Genomic DNA, 19686 nt, shown 5'->3' on the forward strand with positions numbered 1-19686 from the left:
GGATAGGCTTGAATGTTTTTCCAGTGCAAAAACTTTCCCCCCATGGAAAAGATGTCCCCCCCCCCGCAAAAGTCAGCACAATGACATTTTCTATCAAGCTCTCTTCTCTGTTGATAGGCACTGCAGATGGGTCCTTGAGAGCCTTTTTGAAGCCATCCCCTCATAGACATGAAATTTTTAATTCACTAAAACTTCTGCAGCAAATATATCTGTTGTGGGAATTTTTCCACCCAGTTATGCGTTAACACAGTGTGTTATGTGTATTGAAGTATCTAATTTGTATACTCTAGGCAAAATGCAATTTACCACACGGAACCATCACATTATTAATAGCTATTTCCTTTAAATAGCCTACCGTTGACTTTAATCTTGATTTTTTGTGCATGATCGGGGGGGGGCAGGGGGAAGAAGCTCACACAAGATGTATCCTTTTTTATATGCAAATATATCACTTGATTATGTAGTTTGTGTCCCTACATTATCATGAATATTTCCAATGAATGTTTTATGGGTTGTGTTTTTGATTTGTGAGCCATTTCACATTTCATTGCTACTTCTCATCTGCAGACACCGCTGATGCTGATTGGTCTCATTTGCATATTCATCACCCCCTATTTTCATTGCTGCCATGTTCTAAACTGTTTCCCCACAGAGAAACCGCAGCACATCGCTATATTTTCAAATGAAAGTCACTTCCTCTGTTTAGTGTTGTGTTTCTTCCCCCCCCCAGCGTGCCTTGTCGTTAACACCATTTGTCAGTTTTCTCGCAAGCTTCCTCTCCAGTCAACATCCTTTCTTTCACACATTACACAAGGCAGACATATGGTTTGTACAGGTAATGAAAGACAATATAAATCGTTTACAGGTGGGGTCAGCCATAGTCTTCACACACCGATCAGCCTTGGGGGATTTGAAGCAAAGAACGTGAGCCAGTATTGGAAAAGTTTCAGCCGTTGCCAAGAACACAAGAACAGCCCTGCTGGATCAGGCCAGTGGCCCATCTAGTCCAGCATCCTGTTCTCCCAGTGGCCAACCAGAAGCCCATGGGAAGTCCACATGCAGGACCTGAATGCAAGAGTGCTCTCACCTCCTGTGGTTTCCAGCAATTGGTATTCAGAAGCATACTGCCTCTGGGAACCAGGTGCCCTCCAGATATTTTGGACTCTAACTCCTGTCAGCTCAAGCCACCACAGGTTGGCGAAGTCTGGGCTACTTCATGCGTAACTCTGCCTATTCCTTTGGTGGCCAACCTATCAAAAGTCAAGTCCAAAGTGTGAGAGAACAGCAAGCCTGTTGTGTAATGTTGGTGCATAGCCCACAGCACCTCACTCTCATGAAGGGCCAGCATCAGCACCTGGTATCCGTGGGCAGCTGCTTGGACCCCAGCTCCCTAGCAGGACCCACTACTGATTCCTGCCCTGTTCCCCTTTTAATTCTAGTTGGTGTTGTTATATGCCTTCAAGTCAATTACGACTTATGGCAACCCTATGAATCAGTGACCTCCAATAGCATCTGTTATAAACCACCCTGTTCAGATCTTATTTAATTCTAGACTGCCATTTAAATTTCCATCAATGCCCCCAATGTAGCTGTGCTTCAGGGAAAATAAAATGGCAGCTGACACTGCTCAGAGGTCTGCTGCATTCCATTGACTTGTAAGCCCACCAGGACCCACTAATGGGAGAGGGGTCCCGGGGCCCTCTTCAAATTCTCTTCGAACCTGGAGATGGCCATCCTCCCATGCCTTAGCATAATTTTGCCTCTAGTCTTCTGAGGAGCAGGCAGCAGCACAGTACTGGAAATGCAGTTGGTGAAGTATAGGCTTCATCAATGGTGTGACTATGCCTACAGGCCTTCCTGCTCCTATCCTGACATGTCACCCCCAACTAGCTTTGTCTGTGACTCTTCTATCCCTCCTGCAGTCTAGGGAGCTGAATGAGTGAAAGCAGGCTCAGTGTCAACACATCGCATCTTAGGGCAGCTGCAATGGCCCACCAGCATTGCACCACCTGCCCCTGGCCCTCCACATTGGACAGCTGGACCTATGAGTTTATTGAAATTATTTATTTATTTATTATGTTTATATACCGCCCCATAGTCGATTTCCCACAGTTCCCCAGAATGACACTACATTGGGTGCTCCAGGACTAAATGTAAATGTCTGGGGGGGAAATGGGAAACTCCCCTTTTTTGTTTTTTTCCCAAATTTTTGAAACAAACAAACAAACAAACAAACAAACAAAAAAGGCTTCAGAGAAAAAGGAACCCCCTTGTTTTTTTCTGTCCCCCCCCCCCCCCAGGCCTTCCCATCTCTATCCATGACACTGTGAGGAATTAAAATAGCAGTTCCCAGCCACCCTTGCGCTGCCATGACTGCCAAATAAGCCTGAGAGGGCCCATTAACATAACAGGAGGTCCACCAGAGAGCGTTTTGGCCCCACCCAACCCCTCACATCTGGGGCTGGCTCTGAATTAACAAATGTATATATTTTAAAGATGTTTTAATATCTTTTAAAATCTTTTGTTTTTAAGATGTTTTAGAGTGGTTTTTAGTGTTTTTGTTTGCCACCCTGGGTGCCTTTGGGGAGGAAGAGCGGGATATAAGTTGAATAAATAAATACAATAAATAATAAATAAACACTGCTCTTTTTCTCTCCTCCCCTTCACTTTTTCACAGATCCTTAAATGAATGAAGCACATGCTCGTCTGTAAATGGTGAGCTGATAGCTTAATTAAAGCACAATGCAAGTCTCAGAAAGGGGGGGGGGAGAATAACCCCAAACCAAAAATGGCCTTACAAAACAACCTATAAAATAGATGTACTGAGTGAATATGGAGGTACATACATTTTTTCAACTTCGTCAAATCCCGAGAAAGCTCCTTTTGGGATGATTCTTATTTTGGTGAGGAAAAATATCCTGAAAGCACAAGAAAAAAAAGCTTATACATGTGTTAAGCATAGTTTCGCAAATGATTAGTGTGGTCTACTTTTTGAACTGAGAACTGAAAGAGAATTTATTTATTTATTTATCTCTCTACTTATTTGATTTATATTGTGCACCTTTCTCCAAAGGAGCCCAGGGTAGCACACCTGTCAATATTAAAACAAATTGAAGTTCCATACCAAGAAAATGCTCCACTCCATAGAAATTCATTACACTTTGATGTCAACTCCTTTTCTCTTTCTTTGTTTCTTTTCTTATTTTGGCATAAAGGCATGAGGCTTTTTTCCTGATAGAGTTTTGAAGAATTTTATTTGGAGGGGGAGGTTGAGAGAAATGGAATAAAATAAGTTAAAAACAGGCAGCTAACATGGCTAGCTTCTCAGGGGCATCTGGTTGAACACTGCTGGGAACAAAATGGTGAACTCTATGGAGCTTTGGCCTGATTCAACAAAGGAGTTTTGGCCTGATTCAAAAAAGGCAATTCATTCATGTTGATATTATACCTAGAAATTGTCCAGTAATTGTGGCCCTTGTTAATTTTGAGAGCTCAGTCCAATGAAATGAAGTATTAGTTCCCCTCTATTCAGCACCAGTTAGGCCTCATCTTGAATACTGCATCCAGTTCTGGTCTCCGCACTTCAAGAAGGATGCAGACAAACTGGAAGAGGTTCAGAGGAGGGCAACAAGGATGATCAGGGGACTGGAAACAAAGCCCTATGAGGAGAGACTGAAAGAATAGCCATCTGTCAGGAATGCTTTGATTTGGATTCCTGCATTGCGCAGGGGGTTGGACTCGATGGCCTTATAGGCCCCTTCCAACTCTACTATTCTATGATTCTGTGAAATGCTTGCACACTTTCCCCATCCTCAATGGTGCTGGACAAGGATTTCACAAGGGTCGCATTTAAAGCACTATTCAAATATGTCACATCTCCAGGATGTTGTCATTCTGATAAGCCGTATGAACTTTCGAAGTTTACAATTTGGCACTACTAAGTAAACCACTTCCCCCATCTACTTTGTTGGAGAGGCCTTAAATCTTTGGGAAGGAGGACTTGGATGCTACAATCTCTCTCACAGCAATTTATTTATTTATTTATTATTGAATTTATATTTGGTTCGCATTTAAAGCTGAATCTATCAAATTTGCACTTTCTGAAACAACATGAGCACTGAAACACAGCCATCCTTCAAAATTTGCATTTCTCCAAATTTTCTGAAGCAGTTTTCCAACCAGTGTTTACAAAAATGCATACATTAGTGGAAAATGTCATAAAAACTAACATAGTGAAAATGACATTAAAATACCTTATATAAGGAGAAATTCCTGGCAAAAATGTGTACATTAGTCAAAACTGCAAACTAAAATGTCACAAGATTTTTTTTTTTTTTAATCACAAATTCTGCAGAGATGGGGAGAACTGAATTTATGACTGGAAAAATGAGAACTGAGAGAACCAGAATTGTCAGATCCTTCCACCTCTAGACAAGCGCAATAGCTCAGAGGCAGACTACATGTTTCACATGTAGAACATTGCACATTCAGTCCCTGGCAACTCTACTTTGATCTGGCAAAGTCCTTTGTTTGAAACCCTGGAGAGCCACTGCCAGTCATTGTGGGCAATACTGAGCTAGATGGTGCAACAATCTGATGTCCTTCTCAGCTGCACTAGAAGAGAGGGGTGGCAGAGAAAGCAAGCCCAAGGCTTGCCCAAGTTCATTCCCATAGTGCTAAACTGTGGTTTAACATTAAGTCTGAATGCTGTCATCATGTCCCAATGCTGTCATTCATGTCATGAAACAGCCACACAAGCCATCCATTACTAGGGTTAGACAGATCTGTGAATTTCGGTTACCCTCATTTTCTCAGTTTCCCAATCTTGTTCAATTCTCCACATTTCTGCATTGCAAAGTTGTTGGTTTTTTTTTAAAAAAAACACCTCATGAAAATTCATTAGTATTTTAGCGCACATTTCTTCTAATATAGACATTTTCGCAAATAATACTCGCTAATATAATGCATTTCCCTCATTTTGAAGATAAAATCATTTCCATCCACCTGGATTTGGACTCCACTGTTGATGTTGCTGATCTAAGTGAGGTGTCTAGAGAGCTTTCTTGTCTGATGTCATTGGATGAGTTTCAGTTGCTGCAGCCTGAGGACGTGGACAAGGTACTTGGCTGGGTCTGTGCAACCACTTGTGTCTTGGATCCTTGCCCTTCATGGCTAACAAAATCTGCCAGGGAGGGGACAGCTGGATGGGCCAGGGAGATAATTAATGCTTCTCTCCAAGAAGGAGAGGTCTCAAGCTGCCTGAAGGAGACAGTAGTAAGACCATTCCTGAGGAAGCCTTCCCTGTAACTGGAAGATCCTAATAAATTTAGACCAGTAGCACATGTCCCCTTTGTGGAGAAGGTTCTCGAGAGAGTGGTCACCAACCAGATCCAGAAACTCTTGGAGGAGACAGATTTTTTGATCCATTTCAACCAGGATTCAGGCCTGGGTTTGGTATGGAAACTGCCTTGGTTGCCCTGTATGATGACCTGTGTCAGAAGAGAGATGGGGGAGTGTGACTCTGTTGATCCTCCTTGATCTTTAAGCAGCTATTGATACCATTGAACATGGTATCCTTCTGGGGCGACTGTCCGAGTTGGGTATTGGGGGCACCACATTGTGGTGGCTCCGTTCTTACTTGGATGGCCAGCTTGGATGGTTCTTGGGGAGGTTACTCATCTCCATGGGGTCTCCAGTATGGCGTCCTGCAGGGATTGGTGTTGTCTCTTCTCCAGGTCCCCTTCCCTGAGGAAGGCTCAGAGGGTGATGACAAGGGAGAAGGCTTTTTCTGTTGTGGCTTCCCAACTGTGGAATATGTTCCACAGTGAGGTCCACCTTCATTGTCACCTTTTTGGTGCCAGGTAAAGACATATCTTTTCTCCCAGGCATTTGATAGAGATGAGGCTTTAATATGCTGCCAAACGTTCCTGTGTCTGCATGGGGGTGCTATTGCTATTGTTTTGTTATGTTTTTAGAGTGTGCTTTATTTGTTTTTGTTTTAACATTGCATAAGTCACATGGGAACCTTCAGGTATCAAACGTCTAATAAATCTAAAAAATCTAATAATAATAATAATAATAATTCACTAATATGTGCATCTTATACACACTTTCTCCTAATATACTAACAGTATGCAGGGCTCCCAAGTTACACCTTGTGTCTGTATTTTTTTTCCTTGCTCTGTGGTTTCTCTTCTTCGATCTGTGCTCTGGGTCCCAAGCTATTCTACATAAAATGAAGCTCTATGCTCCTTTTTCTCTATAACATAGAATCTAAAAATTGCTATAATAATTTACTCTTTTGGCCAAAGTGGATGAAATTTACAGGCACATGAGCCCTTCTGGAATGGATAAAGTTTGCCAAATTACCAATATAAAGGGCAGAGATTTTTTGTGAGAGAAGAGATTTATTTTCCTCCATAAGGTAAGAAAGAGCATAATCTTGCTGTTTGTTACCTTAAAATAATTAAGAGGTGGCTGAGTGGTGTGTGTTCTTGTTGGTACAGTTCTAAAAATTTTGCAACTTCACATTGGCATTTGTGGTGATAAGCCTTACAATGTGAGGCTGTCTAGAATGCTATCTAGAATGGCTCTGGACTTATTTTTGTGTTAAAGCAGATCAATGTAGCATTTTTTAAACAACAACAACAACAACAAAACAAAAACAAATTAAGCTTTTAACTTTTAAAAAAATGATGCATTACTGTGCTTTAACAATAATGAAACAGCTGTTCAGTGCTACACAGACGGCCTTTGGGCAACCTCATTGGACCTAGAAAAACATACAGGAAAACATACAGCTATATGGTATAGGGCGGTACAAAACAACAGACTGAGAGACAAGAGGCTTTGTGTGGGCCCTGATCAAACTCAGGGGAGTTGTTGACATCACAGTGACTTGGGTGTGGGGAAAGACCTCTGAATCACCTGATTCTCATCATTATCTGTTCCCCACACAGAGCTGATGCACAATCTTAATATATACATTTTTGTACAACTTATTTTGTTGGAGAGCTGTATCACAAAATTTAGAGATCTGTGAACATCTAAGGATAGCTGTGTTTTAGTTCACATATTGTTTTGGGAAATGCAAATCCAATAGATTCACATTAAAATGGAAATAGAACTGAATTTCTCTTCCATCTCTATCCATCACACAGGTTGAAACCTGAGCAGGTTGATTCTGACAACTGAAAATGGTCCTATGATAAAATGACCTCAATGCAGGATTGGCTCTAGATTCTCTTGTTCCCAAAATAAGGATTTTCCTCCAGAGCCAGTCATAATACCAAGATTATATCACCAGCTAACTAGTTTTCACAGTCTGCTTCCCCTTAGGAGTGACAGCTAATTGCTTCTTGAATTACTGCAGTTTTTGCCTCAGCAGCCTTGCCTGATAGATGAATCTCCACTTTTCATCTCCTTGGAGCACAGATTTTTTCCCAAACGACAATTCTGAATCAACTTGTCTTTCCAGTGCTCTTTTCTCTTTCTTCTCCAACCATTCCTAACTTAAATTTGTGTGGTCTGGGGCCTGGATCTTGAACCTGATGATGCTATCAGTGGCAGGATATTAGAGTTCATATCTGCAGTCTTTGAACTACATTCTCTAGAATAGGCTGATTGGGAGTAGTGGAAGTAGCCAGGAGAATGTACTCTGCAGTTGGTACATCAAACTATCAGATCGGAGGGAAGTATATCAGATCAGTGTATATACTTCTATGTTAAAGAATGGGTTTTTAAAAATCTAATCCCTGTTATTAGCCCAAAGGTTCAACATTGTCAAAAGGAGACACACATCAGCTTAAATTACCATGTGTTATATTTCTTATCTAAATAGAAATGTAAGTGTCATGCTGCAGTTTGCAGCGCCACAGAGAGATGGCACTGCGAACTGTAGTGTGAATGCTCCTCCCCTCCTGCACACCGTTTGCACTGCCTGCCACCACCCACCATTTGTCCTGGGATGGTGGTGATGCAGGGCAGAAGGGGCAGCAAAAGCTTGGGCAGGAGGTAGATCTGCAGCCTAGCTGCGCTGTGGCACTGTTTATCTGGGGTGGTGGCAGCGAAGGAGAAGGCAAGGTAAGATGGTTGGCAAGGGGAATGGGGTTGCCTGGGAGTGGAGTTGTGGTTGGTGGAGGTAGGGGGTTGGCGAGCAGGGGGGTTGGCAAGTGGAGTGAGCAAGGGGGGCAGAGTCCCCCTCGTAAGAGCACAAGAACTTAAAAAGAAACCCTGATGGATCAGCCCAAAGGCCCAACTTGTCCAGCACTCTCTTCTCACAGTGGCCAACCAGATGCCTATGGGAAGCCCAAAAGTAGGACCTGAGTACAACAGCACTCTCCCCACCTGTGATTCCCAGCAACTGGTATCCAGAAGCACACTGCCTCTGACAGTAGAGGCAGAACATAGCTATTGTGGCCAATAGTCATTGATAGCCTCCATGAATTTGTCTAATGCCATCCAAGCTGGTGGTCCTCACTACTTCATGTAGGAGCAAATTCCATAGCTTAATTATGCACTGCGTGAAGAAGTACTTTCTTTTGTCCGTCCAGAATTCTCCAACATACAGCTTCACTGGATGTCCCCAAATTAGTGTTATGAGGGAGAAAAACTTTTCTCTAGCCAATTTCTCTATGCCATGCATCATTTCATACACCTCTAGCACGTCTCCTCTTATTCATTTTTTCTCTGAACAGCTCCATATTGTCTTCTCATTTTCTTTGTATTGTATTTTCTTAACTTCCATTGTACTGATTTTGCTGTTTAGTTCATTTGCCCTCTCTTGACTCAGTGTATGCAATGGCCAAAGGAGCTGTTGGGTCCCTGGTTCACTCTGGGAGCCCGTGTTACTGCAAAAAAGCTTCAAAGTGGCAACAGGAGTGATTCTGTATACTTTCTTCTGGATGTCATGCCTGGAAACCTATTCTTATCATATTGCGATGCACTCCACACAGTTATTACTTGACTGTCGTTATCTATTGAATGTTGCACTTCTGAAAAACTTAATAAAAAAAATAGGAGCTATTTGTAGTGGAGAAGCTGCTGCTTTCTCTTGCAACCCATCCTCTAAATTGTTTCTCCCCTGCAACAAGGCAAACACATGTCAGGAACCCCAGCCGAGAGGAAAGCAGCCGGGTGTGAAGTTTGTAGGAGGAGAAAACTATGAGCAGGGGAAGGGTTAAGCATCCCACTGTTTCCCCGCTGCAGATTGTGCCCTCCCCATTAACACTTTGGGGCACCAACCTGTGTTCCCTGCTTCTGAACATCTGCTTAATACACTGAGATTCTGGACAATCCTTTAATTTTCTTGTGCAACTCTGATCTGCTGTGGCGGAAACAAAGTTGTCTGTTACAGGTAACTCCTTAAGATATCTTGGGCACGTTATAGCAACAGCTGTATAGAGATGATTTATCTTTTATTTATTATCCTCTTTCTTTATATATAAAAAGTGCATTGCTCAAAATGCATGCGGTTCCATCATCTGGTAATAAATATTTATCACTGCATTCTGCGGCTTTTTCCCTTCTTTGTGGAGCTGGCTCCCCTGTTGTTCTGGCAACTCTAATCTAGGACATTACACAAAATAGAAATCTTGATTTGAACCATTTTCTCTGAACAAAATCCAACTTAAGGACTTAAAGACTGAAACACATTATCAGCCCAATCCTAACAAAAACTCATTTCTGACTCCCATCTCTCTGTACAGTTCTGCATGGGGTTTCACAGCCGAGACTTGCTTATATTATCTCAAGATCCCAAGCAAATCTCCCTAATGGCTTAAACCTGGCATAGGTGATTTGTAGCTGTTCCCCCACACCAAACAACAACAACAACAACATGGGGAATTAATTCAAGCAAGCCTTGGGGTTTTCATGGTTCAGATCATGAAAGACTACAAAATACCCAGTAGGCTCCATGTTAAAGAACTGAGCCAATTAGGAAGGGGCTTAACTTTGATATTGGCACCAATTAAGGCTTAACTGGGGAGCCCAAGGGAGGTGGCTGTGGATGGAAGTGGAGGTGGAGAGCAACTGGAGCAAAGACAGAGCTTCTGTCTTGGGTCAGAGATCATGTACATAGAGGGGATGATCCCCCAGTAGGGATGGATAAAGCTGTCAGTTGCAGTTACTCTGTTTCTCATTCTTCCCAATCTCAAGTTCAGTTCTTCACTTTTCTGCATCAGTTTGCATTAATTTTTTTAAAAAGTCCCCATGAAAAATACCCCAGCATACTGTAATGCCTCAGTTAGCAAAGTAGATGTGTTCCTGGACATTACTTCTTTAACAGAAACTTTGGTACCAGAGACAGGAATAACATGGAAAGAATAGGGATAGTTTCCTATACCTGCTCAGAGATGGTGGGGGCAGCTTCAACAGGGACTTTAAATGGTGCCTACCTGGCACCCACCCACTGCCCCTCCTTCCCCTCCTCTGAATTGTATTGGATCCTTCCCTCCCCAGTCCTAGGAGAAAGCAAGAGATCTCTTTAATGCAAAGCAAACACACAGGTCTGTCGGTTTCCCCCTAGCAAAGCAAAGGCACAGACTTATCAGTTTATTGATAGCAAAGCAAAGACACTGGCTGCTCAATTTCATGTTGCCTAAAGGCACAGGCTTGAAAATTTATCCATAGCAAAGCAGACACATGCTAGTCAATTTCACCTTAAAGCAAAGGCACAGGCTTGAAAGTTTATCCATAGCAAAGCTAAGACACAGGCTTGTCAGTTTCACCTTAAAGCAAAGACACAGGCTAGTCAGTTTTATCTTAAAACCAAGGCACAGGCTTGTCAGTCTATTGATTGCAAAGCAAAGACTGATCAGTTTCACCTTAAAGCAAAGGCACAGGCTTTGTTTATCCATAACAAAACAAAGCAAAGCTGGTCAGTCTCACCTTTAAAAAAGCCTTCCTTAAAAACAGCTTCATTCCTGGAGGATTTGTTAACTGAGGTATTATTTTATCAGTGCACATTTCTCCTAATACACACATTTTTGCAAGCAATTTCCCCTTACACCAGTGGTTCCCAAACTCTTTCCCCCCCATGGTAGACTGCTTTGTAATTTTTCTGCCTTTTGTAGCAATTGAAAGTGCTGTGCTAGATGCTGTATGTTTTTTAATTGTATTTTTACAGACACACCAGTTGACCATCAGAATGAAGCTCATAGACCAGCAGTGGTCCATGGATGACCAGTTTGGGAACTCCTGCCTTCCACAATGCATTTTGTGGAATATAGCATGAATATGGCATCTACCTTTCTCCCTACTATGTGCATTTTTGTAGACACTACTTGGATGGAGAACTCCATCACAACATTCAAAGAAGTGCAAATTTCAGAAGATAGCTGTATTTTGGTTTGGATATTGTTTCAGAAAATGTGAATTAGGTTGGTGCACATTTTAAAGGGAACCAAACCCAATTTCTCCCCCATCCCTAATCCGCAGCCTATGTTTCTTACCCAGCATCACATCAGAAAATCAGTCTCTCAATCCTAGCATTCAGTGCACACGCTCACTCACACACACACACATACATATATGCACATCTACCCTGCAGGTGTTTTGCACTCACTTCCCTTGAGGGTGAGATCCTGCTCCGTAATAGGAGAATCCAGGGAATGGGGCCATTAGCTGTACTAGCAAGGAAAGTCTGATCCATGGCTCATAATGCCAAATTTTGTTTACGTCTTTGCAAAACCTCTTTCAAGCTCATTTATCTCAGCCATTTGAAAGTTATACATAGTTAATCAGAAAGCAAGCATTGTCAAATTATTCCGTTTAGCTCACCAAAAAAAATGCCAAATCATGATATTTATCCTGATTGTATCACCTCTTTTAAACACTATAACTTATGTAAAGTACTACAGTAGTTTTTTTTTTTTAAATTAAAACGTCAGCAAGATGTGGTAACCATAATCCTAAGTCACTAGTCTCTGTTCCAAAGCAATAACTATGAAAAATTCTGAAGAACATTTTTGCTTTCATCTTGGAAGTAATAGTATGATGTTATCACTTTCTAAGCCTCTGAAGCAACATGTGTTTTGTCAGGGAACAGACATTTGCCAAGAAGTTTAATTTCCTAAAGCAAACCTGCATGCAATGTGATTATGTGCATCTGCCTCATACCCTCTTGGAGGCGCTTCCCTGTCACTTATGATGCCAGAGGAGACAAAACAGGTGTGGAGACAAGGATACCAGACAAAGTGTGTTGCACCAGTCAAGGGCTGGCTTACCACATCAAAATCTCCTCAAAGGTTGACTTGTGGTGACTTTACTATAGAACAAGGGTGATGATACTTTTTCATCCTGAGGGCCGGATTCCCTTCTGGGCAACCTTCTGGGGGCCACATGCTATATATATATATATATATATATATATATATATATATATATATATGGTGGCATGTGGCCATCAGGAGCTTCATTCAGTCAGCCCGCACTAAATATTCATATTGATTTCTAATTGCATTTTATTCCTTCTTCTATTGCTTATATTGTATTTTGTTCTACAGAATTCAAAGAATAATACAGTATAAGAAACAAAAGAAGCCACAACAGGCAGAAAAGTTGTCCGCCAAGCCCTTTAGAAATTTTCAAGTAGTCCGTGGGGGGGAGAACGTTTGAGAACCACTGCTCTAGAAGGCACCACATGAAAATGGCTGATTCGGTTGGGCGTTCAGGTCAGTGGTTCAAAGGACCACCCTGAGGTGACTTGCCGTGCCACTTTACCATGTGGAAATCTGAAGGGAGAATTGTCTTGTGTGCAGTGTAAGGCAGCTTCCTAGGCCTTATAGGGGCCATAGCTCAGTGGCAGAATCTCTGTTTCGCATGCAGGTTCAATCCTAGATAGAACTGGGCAAGAACTCTGTCTGACCTGATGCAGAGCCGCTGCCAGTCAGTGCCAACAATACTGAGCTAGATGGACCAATCGTCTGACTCAGTATAAGGCAGCTTCTTATGTACTTTGGAGAAAGGCTGGAATTAAATAAAATGTAATGATACACTGGAAAGCAGCTCAGAAGGAGCCAGACTCCCCCCACACACACACCCAGGTACTGCTTTCAGCTTATTTGGGGAGCAAGACTAGCCCCACCTCACCCCCTCCTTCCTAGGGATGGATTTAGGTGCTGGTGACTGCCTGGGATGCTAGCAGGTCTCCTTCTATCATGTTCTACCAAATATCTGTTCAACAATGAAACAAAAAGTACAAACAGCCTGATCTTCGCTTGTGAAGCTGGCAGTGTCGATATGTAAACATCACGTTCATGTTTATCTTTTTTTTTTTAACAAAGTTGGAAAACTTTACAACAGCAATATTGCAAATGTGAGCGATTGTGATCAGATCCGTAGGTTAAAATATATCATCTTACATGCCAAGGATAACTCATGCCTGCAAATCACAGGGAAGTTGGAAACTACATTATCCTGAATGAGACCATTGGTCCATCTACATCAGTATTGTCTGCACTGACTGGTGGCAGGTCTCCAGGGTTTGAGGCAGAGAACCTCTCTCAGCCCTACCTCGAGATGCCATGGATTGAACCTGGGACCTTCTGTGTGCAACGCAGATGCTCTATACCAGCCTTTCCCAACCTTTGGGTCCCCAGATGTTGCTGGACTACAGTTCCCATCATTCCTGACCATTGGCGATGCTGGCTGGGGCTGATGGGAGTTGTAGTTCAACCACATCTGGGAACCCAAAGGTTAGGAAAGGCTGCACGCCACCTTTAAGATGCTGCATCTCTTTACTTTTTCTAAAAAAAGATAATGATTGCTATTCAGTTCTATGGAGGAAAAAATAAAACGATTCATTTAGATATTCTTGCAGCGAGTGCAAAAATCTATCTTCCCATCCTGACACTGATATGGGTGCCAGTTGTGGTAGGGCTGATGCATTTCTGTGTGCAGAACATGCAGAAAGTCCCCCCCCCCATCCTTGAAACATACAGGATCTCATTCCACACACATTATAGCCATAACAATGAGAGGCAATTTTACTAATTAGTTAGCATGGGGTGTAGGTCAGAGAGAGAAATAAAAGCAGGATATTTCACTAGCACCTCTGGTGAAATCTGGATCAACACAAAACACTTAACAAACATGCCCTTCAGCATTATGAGTTCGTCTCCAAAACATGATGCCCCAAGTCTCAACACTGATACCCTAAATAAAAATAAGTCAGGACAAAGAATTCACTGTCTTTTTTATCACTTGCCACACAGAACCAGTCCACTTGAGTTATCTTGTGTTCAAGGCTGCAGATGCAGGCAGTTAAAATAAAGCCACAGAGTTTTTTTCAAGCACTACCAGTCCGAAGTTAACTCATGCACTGCAGAGTGCTTTTTTTTTTTAATTCCTTCAGAAAAAGACAAGGGTTTTGCAAAAGTGAGGGTTTTGTTTTAAAGACACTGTACTACCATTTGTTGAAACAGACAGTACAAAAAAGTCACCTTGGGGCTCTTGAAAATGTCCATGCAGAGCTTTCACAGTGGCCTAAGAACATAAGGACACATGAGAACAACCCTATTGGATCAGGCCAGACGCCCATCTAGTCTAACATCCTGTTCTCGCAGTGGCCAAACAGACGATGATGGAAAGCCTACAAGCAGGACCTGAGAGCAACAGTGCTCTCCCCACTTGTGATTCCCAGCAACTGGTATTCAGAGGCACACAATTCCCAAAGCGTCTTAACAATCAATCCCTCTTCCTAGAGAACTCTCTCTGGGAATTGTAACTCTGTCAGGGGAGTTGTTGTTGTTATGTGCCTCCAAGTCGATTACGACTTATGGCGACCCTATGAATCAGCGACCTCCAATAGCATCTGTCATGGACCACCCTGTTCAGATCTTGTAAGTTCAGGTCTGAGGCTGCCTTTATGGAATCAATCCATCGCTTGTTTGGCCTTCGTCTTTTTCTACTCCCTTCCGTTTTCCCCAGCATTATTGTCTTTTCTAGTGAATGATGTCTTCTCACGATGTGTCCAAAGTATGATAGCCTCAGTTTCATCATTTTAGCTTCTAGTGACAGTTCTGGTTTAATTTGTTCTAACACCCAATTATTTGTCTTTTTCGCAGTCCATGATATGCGCAAAGCTCTCCTCCAACACCATATTTCAAAGAAGTTGATTTTTCTCTTATCCACTTTTTTCGCTGTGCAACTTTCACATCCATACATAGAGATCAGGAATACCATGGTCTGAATGATCCTGACTTTAGTGTTCAGTGATACAGTCAGGGGAATAGGGGTCTTTAACAACTCTAAGCACCCTTAACAAACTACAGCTCCCAGGATTCTTTGGGGGAAGCCATGACTGTTGACAGTGGTATGATACTGCTTTAAATGTATGGTGCAAAGGTAGCCTATGTTTGGAAAAATAAGGCGGCTCCTAAGAAAGCCAATGCTAACCATCCCTGCCTTAAGACAGAAAGCATGTTATTAGCAAATGCAGAAACATTCATGCCCGCACCTTCCTTTAATAAAACATGCAAAGCTCCCTTCTTGGCTGTGAATATTAGGAATTCCGGGCACCAGAGAATAGAATATTTCCCTTGAAAATTGACCTTGGTATCAGAGCTTTCAGCCTCTTAAGATCCATTTGCCATCATCGCATGCTCCCAGGGCTCTGTACTAAGATAACTGCAAATAATGCCTTCCACGCACAGAGAAGGGGGTTCTGTTCTTTCAGTTGTTTCATCACAGTGGATCCTTCTGCGTTTTCTAGTACCCTGTGCTGACCCTATCAACAGAAATGCAGTTAGGAAAATATCCTAACCATTCTTCTTTCCAGGTCCATTAAGAACCTTCCATTTTACCTTGGTCCAGTTTCTTTTTATTTTACTGTCCCAAGGATGCGTTTGAGAGATCTCTTTTCTGTGTTATTAAGGACCAAGGCAGGCTCAACACATTTTGCTGCCTGAGGCTAAAGACAAGATACCTGTTCTATTCCATGGAGAGAGCAGACTGCGAGTTGAATTTGACTTGAACATTCCACCACAGCAGAGGGCAACAAGCTAGTTTAGGGGGTGAAGGGCAGGGCATGTACAGCTCTGTCTTCCAATACCTTGCAGCCACTCCCCTAAATCTGCCTCCTGAGACAACCATCTCACTCTGCCTAATGATAGGGCCGGCCCTGTTAAGGACCCAGAATAGGTAATTGGTCAGATATTAGTGGTCTCCTCTGCTGAACAAGTAAAGCCCACTCCTGCTTTACATTCGAATGGGCAAGTATGTGGGGGGTGGTGAGAGCATCTTTAATTCTTAAGAACATAAGAAGAGCCTGCTGGATCAGGCCAATGGCCCATCTAATCCAGCATCCTGTTCTCACAGGTGCCTTTGAGAAGCCCACAAGCAGGACCTGAGTGCAAGAGCATAAGAACATAAGAACATAAGAACATAAGAAGAGCCTGCTGGATCAGGCCATTGGGGGAAGCCCGCAAGCAGGACCCGAGTGCAAGGACACTCTCCCCTCCTGAGGCTTCCAGCAACTGGTTTTCAGAAGCATGCTGCCTCTGACTAGGGTGGCAGAGCACAGCCATCACGGCTAGTAGCCATTGATAGCCCTGTCCTCCATGAATTTGTCTAATCTTCTTTTAAAGACGTCCAAGCTGGTGGCCATTACTGCATCTTGTGGGAGCAAATTCCATAGTTTAACTATGCGCTGAGGAAAGAAGTACTTCCTTTTGTCTGTCCTGAATCTTCCAACATTCAGCTTCTTTGAATGTCCACGAGTTCTAGTATTATGAGAGAGGGAGAAGAACTTTTCTCTATCCACTTTCTCAATGCCATGCATAATTTTATACACTTCTATCATGTCTCCTCTGACCCGCCTTTTCTCTAAACTAAAAAGCCCCAAATGCTGCAACCTTTCCTCGTAAGGGAGTCGCTCCATCCCCTTGATCATTCTGGTTGCCCTCTTCTGAACCTTTTCCAACTCTATAATATCCTTTTTGAGATGAGGCGACCAGAACTGTACACAGTATTCCAAATGCGGCCGCACCATAGATTTATACAACGGCATTATGATATCGGCTGTTTTATTTTCAATACCTTTCCTAATTATCGCTAGCATGGAATTTGCCTTTTTCACAGCTGCCGCACACTGGGTCGACATTTTCATCGTGCTGTCCACTACAACCCCGAGGTCTCTCTCCAGGTCGGTCACCGCCAGTTCAGACCCCATGAGTGTATATGTGAAATTAAGATTTTTTGCTCCAACATGCATAATTTTACACTTCTTTATATTGAATTGCATTTGCCATTTTTCTGCCCATTCACTCAGTTTGGAGAGGTCTTTTTGGAGCTCTTCGCAATCCCTTTGAATTTTCTTTCTGTCTTCCACAGTATTAGCTATGCCCCCCAATTTTGTATCATCGGCAAATTTGATAAGCATGCTCTGGACCTCCTCATCCAAGTTGTTAATAAAAATGTTGAAGAGCACTGGGCCCAGGACCGAGCCCTGTAGTGCCCCACTCGTTACTTCTGCCCAGTTTGAGAAGGAACCGTTGATAAAGACTCTTTGAGTACGATTCTGGAGCCTACTGTGGATACACCTGATAGTTGTTCCTTCCAGCCCACATTTAGCTAGCTTGCTAATCAAAATATCATGAGACACTTTGTCAAAAGCTTTGCTGAAGTTGAGATATATTATGTCCACAGCATTCCCACAGTCTACAAGGGAGGTTACCCGATCAAAAAATGAGATAAGATTAGTTTGGCAGGATTTGTTCTTCATAAATCCATGTTGGCTCCTAGTAATCACTGCATTTCAGAGATAACAGAGATCTCATCAGTCAGTGGCAGAGCACACATTTGGGATCTCCATGAAAAAATTCTGGTAGCAGGTGACAAGAAAGAGGTTTCTTTGCCAGAGATGCTGAACAGCTGCTGCCAGTCAGAGCAGATCAGGGATGGACAACCTTCAGTCCTAAGACTCATGTCATGCACCCCTTTGCCTAATTTCAAAAGCCCTCTGTAAGATCTCTGGCAAAAGTGATCTGTGCCAAAAGTGGGAAGAGTGCTCCAATATGCATAATTTTACACTTGTTTATATTGAATTGCATTTGCCATTTTTCCGCCCATTCACTCAGTTTGGAGAGGTCTTTTTGGAGCTCTTCGCAATCCCTTTTTGTTTTAACAACCCTGAACAATTTAGTGTCGTCAGCAAACTTGGCCACTTCACTGCTCACTCCTAATTCTAGGTCATTAATGAACAAGTTGAAAAGTACAGGTCCCAATACCGATCCTTGAGGGACTCCACTTTCTACAGCCCTCCATTGGGAGAACTGTCCGTTTATTCCTACTCTCTGCTCTCTGCTTCTTAACCAATTTCTATCACCTCTATCTATATGCCTGTTGACACTCTCAAAGAATTCTAATAGGTTACTGAGACAGGACTTTCCCTTGCAGAAGCCATGCTGGCTCTGCTTCAGCAAGGCTCTTTCTTCTATGTGCTTTGTTAATCTAGCTTTAATAATACTTTCTACCAGTTTTCCAGGGACAGAAGTTAAGCTAACTGGCCTGTAATTTCCAGGATCCCCTCTGGATCCCTTTTTGAAGATTGGCGTTACATTTGCCACTTTCCAGTCCTCAGGCACGGAGGAGGACCCAAGGGACAAGGTACATATTTTAGTTAGCAGATCAGCAATTTCACCTTTGAGTTCTTTGAGAACTCTCGGGTGGATGCCATCCGGGCCCGGTGATTTGTCAGTTTTTATATTGTCCATTAAGCCTAGAACTTCCTCTCTCGTTACCACTATTTGTCTCAGTTCCTCAGAATCCCTTCCTGCAAATGTTAGTTCAGGTTCAGGGATCTGCCCTATATCTTCCACTGTGAAGACAGATGCAAAGAATTCATTTAGCTTCTCTGCAATCTCCTTATCGTTCTTTAGTACACCTTTGACTCCCTTATCATCCAAGGGTCCAATTGTCTCCCTAGATGGTCTCCTGCTTTGAATGTATTTATAGCATTTTTTGTTGTTGGTTTTTATGTTCTTAGCAATGTGCTCCTCAAATTCTTTTTTAGCATCCCTTATTGTCTTCTTGCATTTCTTTTGCCAGAGTTTGTGTTCTTTTTTATTTTCTTCATTTGGACAAGACTTCCATTTTTTGAAGGAAGACTTTTTGCCTCTAAGAGCTTCCTTGACTTTGCTCGTTAACCATGCTGGCATCTTCTTGGCCCTGGCGGTACCTTTTCTGATCTGCGGTATGCACTCCAGTTGAGCTTCTAATATAGTGTTTTTAAACAACTTCCAAGCATTTTCGAGTGATGTGACCCTCTGGACTTTGTTTTTCAGCTTTCTTTTTACCAATCCCCTCATTTTTGTGAAGTTTCCTCTTTTGAAGTCAAATGTGACCGTGTTGGATTTTCTTGGCAATTGGCCAGTTACATGTATGTTTAATTTAATAGCACTGTGGTCACTGCTCCCAATCGGTTCAACAACACTTACATCTTGCACCAGGTCCCGGTCCCCACTGAGGATTAAGTCCAGGGTTGCCGTCCCTCTGGTCGGTTCCATGACCAACTGATCTAGGGAATAGTCATTTAGAATATCTAGAAACTTTGCTTCTTTGTCATGACTGGAACACATATGCAGCCAGTCTATGTCCGGGTAGTTGAAGTCCCCCATTACTACCACATTTCCTAGTTTGGATGCTTCCTCAATTTCATATCTCATCTCAAGGTCTCCCTGAGCA

The 19686-nt window shown here is 42.6% G+C and overlaps 1 protein-coding gene across 3 annotated transcripts in view; it reads right to left on the reverse strand.

Moving 5' to 3' along the window:
- FSHR (follicle stimulating hormone receptor) overlaps positions 1-19686 on the reverse strand; it is a 148449-nt gene that overhangs the window by 86688 nt on the left and 42075 nt on the right. For all 3 annotated transcript variants that reach the window (XM_061625657.1, XM_061625658.1, XM_061625656.1), the window contains exon 2: positions 2847-2918. In XM_061625657.1, coding sequence (XP_061481641.1) covers positions 2847-2918 — 72 coding nt within the window. The remainder of the gene's footprint in view (positions 1-2846; positions 2919-19686) is intronic.

This window comes from Rhineura floridana, chromosome 4, assembly GCF_030035675.1.
Source record: "Rhineura floridana isolate rRhiFlo1 chromosome 4, rRhiFlo1.hap2, whole genome shotgun sequence".
NCBI classification, from domain to species: Eukaryota; Metazoa; Chordata; class Lepidosauria; order Squamata; family Rhineuridae; genus Rhineura; species Rhineura floridana.